Source organism: Coptis chinensis, chromosome 6 (assembly GCF_015680905.1).
Source record: "Coptis chinensis isolate HL-2020 chromosome 6, ASM1568090v1, whole genome shotgun sequence".
NCBI classification, from domain to species: Eukaryota; Viridiplantae; Streptophyta; class Magnoliopsida; order Ranunculales; family Ranunculaceae; genus Coptis; species Coptis chinensis.
In genome coordinates this window covers 20,933,233-20,942,404 of record NC_141461.1, presented here as the reverse complement: position 1 = coordinate 20,942,404, position 9,172 = coordinate 20,933,233, and the positions used below count along the sequence as shown (strand labels likewise).

The 9,172-nt window shown below is 37.5% G+C and overlaps 1 protein-coding gene and 1 pseudogene across 1 annotated transcript; one reads left to right on the top strand and one right to left on the bottom strand.

The window, feature by feature from the left end:
- Positions 1 to 1,194: 1,194 nt before the first annotated feature.
- LOC147492046 (cell division cycle 5-like protein pseudogene) lies at positions 1,195 to 2,708 on the bottom strand (annotated as a pseudogene).
- A 761-nt stretch (positions 2,709 to 3,469) lies between these two features.
- Positions 3,470 to 5,998, top strand: LOC147492045 (uncharacterized). Its single transcript, XM_086567383.1, has 5 exons — positions 3,470 to 4,201; positions 4,790 to 4,824; positions 4,937 to 5,144; positions 5,512 to 5,658; positions 5,837 to 5,998. The coding sequence occupies exons 1-5, from the start codon at positions 3,470 to 3,472 to the stop codon at positions 5,996 to 5,998; spliced, it is 1,284 nt and encodes a 427-aa protein (XP_086423509.1).
- Positions 5,999 to 9,172: the final 3,174 nt, after the last annotated feature.

Below are 9,172 nucleotides of genomic sequence, written 5' to 3'. Positions count from 1 at the left end.
AATTTTTCTTACTGTGTCATTTTTTATGCTTCTATTTGGTTATTGAAAGTAGCCTAAATTGGTTAGTTAGATTTCCAATGTGAAATTTCCAATGTAATTTGATTTTGCATAATACCATTATCATATAATCTTAGACTTGCTTAATGTTTTTTCTACTAATGTGTCATGTGTTGATATCATCTTGCCATGATACTTTATTTCTGAATGTGTGGTTTTTGTACCTGATTTTTTTTTTTTACTTTGTTCTTCTTTAAGAGATCGGTTTGTTGCATTTTGCTACGATATGGATAAGTCTTGGATGTCCAAGGACCGGTTAGCAAGCTAATATATTCAAGGAGTTGAAAGGTTAATTACTGTTGGAAAGGAAGAAGGAAGTTTCATATGTTGTCCATGTAGAGTTTGTTCAAATATCAACGAGTTAACTAAGAGTGAGGTCAGAAATCATCCTTTCGAATGTGGTATTAGCCAAGGTTACACTAGTTGGCGGTTTCATGACGAAAGCTCTCTATTTTCCGAGACCCCGACTAGTTTTACAAAACAAGACACTTTTGGACATTATGATGAGGTTGAGACTCCTGAAGATGTTGGACATTATGATGAGATTGAGACTCCTGAAGATGTTGAACGCATGAGAGAAATGGCGAAGGGTGCAGGGGACCATTATACGACTAATCCCGAGAAATTTAAGGATATGCTTGAAGATGCCGAAACGCCTTTGTACGAGGGTTGCTCAAAATTCACAAAGCTATCAATAGTTATTATTTTATTTAGGGTAATTTTGACTTAACCCCCCACAGATGGGTAGCGGTTTGACTAAACCCCCCATTTTTAAAATCATTTGAGTTTGCCCCCCACTCCGTCAATTTTGTGTGTAACAGACGTTAATATTTTAGCTATTGACCATTTTACCCTTATGAAATAGATGTTGCATTGCCCCCTACATTAACACGTTAAACCTAGCTTTGCGAAAACCCCCCAAACGTTGCCATTATTTAATTCTTGCACTCTCTCTCTTGTATTTTACCTATTGACCATTTTGCCCTTTCTGACAAATTAGTTTTTTTTTTTTTTTTTTTTTTTTTTTTTTTTTTTTTTTTTTTCCTTTAGTTAAAACAAATTAAGAGATTTACTATTAGTTAGTGTAAACCCCCCAAACGTCAATATGATATTTGCATAAACCCCCCAATTTTTTAGTTAACAGTAAACAATTCTAGGAGTAAGACCAGATGAAGGTGTCATGCCACTTCTAGGAGTAAGACCCGTGGCTCGAGGAGTCAATAAAGGAGTAGCCATTGGGTTAGGTGTCTGTATTTCTCTTTTCCTAGGAGTGACACCGGAAAAATATGAAGGATGCAACTCTGGATTGTCACCGCCTAACAATGGTGTTTGTGATTCTCTCAATCTTGCAAGGTTTTCTGCTTCCATCATAATTGCATCAGCCTTACCACCGGGTGGCGTTGTGGAGTTGAAATGGTGTCATCCCCGTCTTGGAGTTTGTGCATAGTTGGCAAGAAGAGCACGTGTAGCACCACTTCCTTCCGACATTTCCTCGCTTCTCGAAACAAGATCGCTAGCATAACCCATCTTTGCGATTTCTTCCAATTCATGATCCGAGATCTGCGGTGTTGGAAGCATCGGTTCGATCTCTTCCTAACTATTTTCGGATCATTTAACTTGTTAACCTGCAAGATGGATGATGGGGCATCCTGCCTTTGAGCAATTTTGTTCTTGGCAACATCTTGCCTTCTTAGCCGAGCTTCAACTTCAACCCTTCTTTTCCCTTCGAGCTCTTCAATGGTTGTCGAAAACTTTGGTCGTTCCACTACTCTCTCCTCATCGCAACATCGAAGAAACCGGTGGAGGCTTTTTCTCAAAAGGGATCTCAAAATTATAGTCTATCCCCTTCCTTTTTTCTCTTTCTCTGCGCTGTTATCAATTCCGGTGCCTTAAGTTCTCTCCGCTTCGCAGAGACGCATGCCTCCTTGCTTCTTCAAGTGTTTCTCCACGGCTTTTCTTTTCGCTTTCTTTCCCCGGTGTTAGCCAACCGAGCCCCGAAGCCGAAAGCATTTCTTTCTCATCCTCATCCATGTCAACGGGATCCGGACGTCGCGGGTTTAGATTTCGGGTTGGGATCAATCTCTCCGGGACGCAACTTCCTTGGGTCATCATTTGGCTCATAGTTTTCTTCCTTGACACATGCGGCATCGACAAGTTTCTCATACCGCTCAAGGCAGCGCTTTGTGAAGGAGTCCGCCAACGATAGAGCAATCGTCCGCCATTGTGTGGGCATAAGTTTAGCAAGATGGAGCAGTTTCTCATCTTCTTCTCTTGTCCACTCGGTCTAAACAAACAATAAACATAACTAATTGGTAAACCCTAGATTTGAAAATTATTAAAACAAATGAAAAAGAAACTTACTTTTTAATAGAAGGATCAAGCCATTCATACCAACTTTACATTGCTTACATTGCTTAGATGAAATTTAGCCCATTGAACAAGTAGAGATGAAATCATCTTCCGCGGTTTTTCCAAACCATTGATTTTTACCCAGCTTTATTTCATTAACAAGTAGAGATGAAATTCTAGCCCATTGATTTTTAATTTCTCATTTAATATCTCGTGTTTTTCCAAACACCTCCCTTTATCATTATCCTCATTTTCCCCTATTTTTTTTTTCATCTTCAAATCTGTAATCGATGGGGTTTTTTGTCTAGGGTTTCAAATAGCATATTGACGTTTGGAGGGTTTACACTAACTAATAGTAAACCTCTTAATTTGTTTTAACGGAAAAAATAAATAAATAAAAAAAAACACTTAATTTGTCAGAAAGGGCAAAATGGTCAATAGGTAAAATAACGAGAGAGAGAGTGCAAAAATTAAATAATGGCAACGTTTGGGGGGTTTTTGCAAAGCTAGGTTTAACGTGTTAATGTGGGGGGCAATGCAACATCTATTTCATAAGGGTAAAATGGTCAATAGCTAAAATACCAACGTCTGTTACACACAAAATTGACGGAGTGGGGGGCAAACTCAAATGATTTTAAAAATGGGGGGTTTAGTCAAACCGCTACCCATCTGTGGGGGGTTAAGTCAAAATTCCCCTTTTATTTAATCTGAAAGCAAATAGTGGGTGGTTTGACACAAGTTTTTCGAAGTTATTGAAGCTAATGGACAGATGCTTCCTCAACCAAATCTCTTGCCGAAATCCTTGAATGGAGTCAAGAAGACATTGTCTGTTTATGGGCTGAAGTACGCGCGAGAAAATACATGCATATCCAAATGATTGTATACTCTATAGGGTGTTCAATACAAAGATGAAACTATGTGCCCTATTTGTGGAGTCTCAAGATATAAAGAGACCAAGAGAGCGACTAACAAATCAGGTGGAGTACCAGCAAAAGTTTTGTGGTATTTTCCACCAATTCCAAGATTCAAGAAGATGTTTCAATCTACCCAAACATCAAAGTCAATGACATGGCATGCCGATGAAAGGGTGGTTGATGGTAAGATGCGCCACCCAGCAGACTCTCCAGCATGGAAGTTGGCTGAAGAAAATTGGTCAGAATTTGCAGCAGAATCCAGAAATCTTCGCCTAGCACTTTCAGCCGATGGAGTCAATCCACACCGTACTCTTAGTACTAAGTACAGTTTATGGCCTGTTATGCTGGTCACATACAACCTCCCACCGTGGCTATGCATGAAAAGAAAGTATATGATGCTTACGATGTTGATATCATGTCCAAATCAACCTGGAAACAATATCGATGTCTACTTGGCACTCTTGGTTGACGACTTAAATGTTCTGTGGGAGAGAGGGGTGGAGGCTTATGATGTGTATCGACATGAATCATTTATACTTAAAGCTGTTTTGTTATGGACAATCAATGATCTTCCTGCGTATAGCAATCTTTCTGGGTGCACTGTGAAATGTTATTTTGCTTGTCCTATTTGCGGCGAGGGCACGTCCTCAACCATGCTTAAACACTCTAAGAAGAACGTATACACAGCCAATAGAAGGTTTCTTCTGCGCTATCATCCATATCGAAGACAAAAAAAAACCTTCAATAGTAAAACAGAGTTGCGGGAGGCACCTGAACCCTTAATTGGTTTGAAAGTACTGGAAGAAGTTGAAGGGATCAAAGTCATATGGGGAGCAAAGGGAACCATTAAGGGTGCTACCAATTGTTTTAAGAAGAAATCAGTTTTTTTTAGCTTCCATACTGGAGATATCTAGAACTCCGACATAATGTGGATTTTATGCACACAAAGAAAAATGTATGCGACAGCATTGTTGGGACCCTACTTAACATTCCACGTAAAAATAAAGACACCATTAAGTCTCGTCTTGATCTCCAAGAAATGGGTCTAATGACAGAACTGACTCCAACAATTGGGGAAAAGCGATCGTTCTTGCCTCCGTCTTGTCACACACTATGTAGAGATGAGAAAAAAAGACTATGCAAAACTTTGCATGAGTTAAAAGTCCTAAGTGGATACTTTTCAAATTTTAGGCCTCTTGTCTCGATGCAAGATCTAAAATTGCAAAATATGAAGTCACACGACTGTCATGTTTTGATGGAGCAACTTCTTCCGGTTGCAATAAGAACAATTTTGCCAAAGAATGTGAGATGTGCAATTATTAGGCTATGTTCTTTTTTTAAGGCTATTTGCTCGAAAGTAATAGATAAGGAAAAATTGACTCAAATTTAGGAAGACATTGTGCTCACAGTATGTTTGCTGGAAAAGTATTTTCTGCCATCATTTTTCGACATTATGATTCATCTAACAGTGCACCTTGTTAGAGAAGTTGATCTTTGTGGTCCTGTATTCTACTGATGGATGTATGCATTTGAGAGGTACAATGAATTATATATTACCCTTCAATATTTATTAATGCGCTTTTCTTTATGAACATTACTATTGTGCGATTTCTTAGGTACATGATCGTGCTAAATGGTTTTATACGCAATCAAAATCGATCGGAAGCTTGTATTGCTGAGAATTACATTGCAGAGGAAGCAATTGAATTTTGTAGCGAATTCTTACCTGACTTAGATGCAATTGGGATTCCTCTCCGTAAAGATAACACTACCACATATTTGATATCATCTGGAAATCTTCTCCCAGGAAGTACCTATAGTCAAGTAGATAGAAAAACGTTGGACCAGGCACATCTCTATGTGTTGCAAAACACAAGAGGTGTTTAGCCTTACATCGAGTAAGGTTTCTTTAGTTGTTCACTTTAAAAGTCTATTTTAGTTCCTTGGTTTCGGATTCCGATAGCTAACTATATATTTTATTTTGTGGCCTAACATGATAGAGAACATATGAACTATCGGAAGGAATAACAACCTCGTAAGTAAAAAACCCACATGGTTGCATCGTAAACACAATCGCTCATTTAGTGATTGGCTTAAAGACAAGGTATATTATAAATTGTTTTTTTTTTGTTATTTTTGTATGTTAATTTACTTTAGATTAGGACTAAAATGTTTACATAATAATGCACAGGTTTTGCTCGAGAGGGGAAATCCTGACAACAAGGTGTCAAACACCTTGAAGTGGGTGTCAAAGGGGCCTTTGGCACATGTTTACAAATATTCTACCTATGTCACTAATGGTTATCGTTTTGCCACAAAACAGCAAGATGCTTTACAAGTAAATCAAAACAGTGGCGTGAGTTTGATAGCAACAACACCGCATGTTTCAAGCGCAAAGGATCAAAACCCGATTTTTTCGAACATGTCTTTCTACGGTATTATTGTTGAAATATTGTTGCTCAGCTCGATTATACAAATTTCAAGATTCCAATGTTCAAGTGTGATTGGGTTGATAGCAAGATGCAATTAGGAAGGATGACATGGGTTTCACTTTAGTGGATCTTGGTAGAGTTGGCCATAAATCTGATTCCTTCATCCTAGCTTCTCAGGCCGAGCAAGTTTTCTATGTACCTGATCAACTTGACCCAACGTGGTTAGTTGTTGTAGAATCTCCTTAAAGATGCTTTCACAAAAACGACGATGATAACGATTATGAGCTCGTTGATGCTCATGTAGGAGATGACAATTTTGTTGAATTGCCAAATGTTGACTCATTGGATGTTAATGACAAATCTCAGTCAGTTTATGTCCGTGAAGATTGTGAGGGCACTTCGATTGAGCATAAAAAACTTTTTGATTTATTAGTTTTCATTGTTTTTTGTGGTGGAATCAAAATTTGGTTTGTTAATAAGAGATTGTGACCAACTTTTGTCTTTTATGTATTGCCTTACGATTATTTTGGTTTTGTTCAAATTATGATATCAGGTTTTTGCCATAGACATGCTTACTGCTACTGATCATGTCATCTTCTAATGATTTTCCTATTCTATAGTTTTTGTAGGTTTAGTTAGATATGGCGGATCCAAAAACAAGTGCCAAATCATCTCAGGAAAAAAGGAAGCATCCAATCGAGGAAGAAGGGGACAATATTCCAAGTGTTAGGGGTCAAGCTCAAAAGCTTTCACTCACTAAGCATTTTAAAGGTAAGCTTGTGGTGGAGTTTAATGCGAAAGGAAAGATCAAAGGAACATTTATTCGAAGCGAGTTCAATAATTGGGCTGGCACACTAGTTAAAAATATGGTTCCACTAGCTGATGAGTACCCAAACTGGACGAAAGTTGACAAGCAAATAAAAAATGATGTATGGGATTCAGTGCTGGTAAGCGGTTGCTTTGCCTATTATACTGATTTTGAATTATTATTGTTGTCTTCCTAGAAGTGTAGACTCATCTCTGCCTTGGTTCTTAGTAGGAAAAATTTGAGGTAGATCTTAAGTTTAAGAAAAAAGGATTGCAGCAATGTGGTAAGATATGGCGGAAATTTAAGAATTATTGCACAAAACATTTTGTCATACCTTACATAGATGACCCCGATCTAATGAATCCACCAAAAATCTATCCAAATATTAAGAAGCAAGATTGGGAGAAATTTGTAAAAGTAAGGTTATCGGAAGAGTTCCAAGTATATATCTTTCATTTCCTTTGAATTTTCATTTCTAATAAATTTATAATTTTCTTAAGGTGTGATAAATTAATATAGTATTTTCATTTGGGATGTTAGGAACTAAGCAAGATTAAATTGGAAAGAAGAAACATGAACAAGTATAACCATCAACTAAGCAAATTAGGTTATGATGGCCTTGTCGATAAGATGGTAAGTAGATATTATATTTAAATTTGTTAGATAAAACCAACGTAGGTGATCTAATATTGGTTGGTTGGTGATAAGAGCTCAAAACTGTAGTTTTAACCCTGTAACAGACATACCTTTAGACCAATTACGTGAGTAATAATTAAGAGTTAACACTGATTACGTGTTTTTATGCATTTCAGGTTTCAAAGTCCATTATGTGCAGAAATGTGCCACTTTAGCGAGATAAAGGAGCAAAGGTCGGTTACTAAGGAGTTCCATGATTAAAGGCCAAGTTTCTAGAAGACAAAGCCTTTCCAAAAGCCCGGTCAAAAGCTGAAAAGTCAACGCGGGCAGAAACAGCACACAAGTCAGCAGAACTTCCGAAGGCCATATCTTTGGACTCAGACCTCGGAATGGGGCCTACCTTATGTCAAAACGACCGGCTCGGAAAGAGCTTTCCAATGGTCTAAGCCTTGATCCAATCAGAGGAGCAGAAGTAGACAAAAAGTCTGTTGAAGCCAACTGCAGCTGAAGAGGCCTTTTTGTACTGAAAGAATTGGGTTTTGGGCCTGATTCTCTGGCCCAAAACATGGCTCCAAGCCCATGCACGATTTTTGGATCTGAATGTATAAAAACAAAAGTTTAGCTCTTTGATTGAGGAGTAGATTTTTTAGTAGAGAATAGTAGATTTTTAGGTTAGAAAATAAAGGAGCTTAGAATAGAAAGTAGCCATTAGAATAGCTTCTAGATCTAGATTTAATTATTTTAATTAAGTTTAATTTCAAATCCAATTCTTGTTTTAGATTAAACTATTAGAATCATTACTCTTAATTAGTTTGATTAATAAAATAGCTAGTTGTTAAATTTCGATTTTGTCATTTCCATTTCTAGATCTAATTTCAATTCCTGTCCTTATTTCATTTGAGTCATTAAATTAGATTTCATTATTGTTTAATTAAGTAAATTTCAATTCTTTATATCATGTTTAGTTTAAATGTAATCGGAAATGATTGCGTAATGATTCTCAGCTAAACCTCCATTAGAGGGGGTTGAGAAGCCTTGATGAAAGCTTGATTCCGAATATCGTAGATTCGTCGTAATTTCCTTTCCACTCTAGAAACGATTAGTTCACCATGAGAATGGGTTTAATCGTTCACATGCTAGTTATGAATTGGTAGGAATGCCATGTGTAATTAGGGATTAGGAAGAACCAATTGTTCTGCGAAGCAATTCATTCGGATTACTGACGATTAAATCGTTAATAGGATTAAGTCGAGTTAAGGTGGAATCAATCCCCCTCTAACTCCTTATCATCGAATCAACGTAGCATTCTCTTAGTTATCCCCATCGTCGACTAGTTGCATTTCGTGGGTAGTTGCATCACAGTCTAGTTGTTATTTTCGTAAATCTCTCATTAGACTTTAAGTAGATAGTATTTAACACGTGAGAACATAGCATCTTGGAAGGACTAAGAGTGGAACGAATCACTCTACTCCACTATATCTCAATAGAGTTGAGAGTAGAATCTTTGATAATATAGACACAAAAGTTTTAAGTATAGTTTTACTTACGTTTAGAGTTCATCGCTTATTTCGTAGGTAAAACTAATCATTTTACTTTTATCAAATGGCGCCGCTGCCATCTTAGTTTCACTTTCGTATTGTTTTCGTAGTGTTAGTACTGTTCTTAAAGTCCCATTACACCCACCCACCCTTGTTTGATTCATACTGTGGTTATCCATTTCAGAGTTGAAAAATTCCGGGTAAAAATTACACCTTGGCGTCTGTAGCGCTTTCTTGGCGCCTAACCCCCTTAACTCATGGACCTCGGACCTCGAGCGACCCTTCCCCTGGAATAAAATGGAGCCGACCGGCCCCCTTAACAAAATTTTTCGGATTTCGACAGTTTTGATTCGAACTTTGATCTTTCATATTTTTCAGTGTTCTAACCTGCTATATACACTGAACAAGCGTAAACAAGACGCTATTCATAAGCGAAGC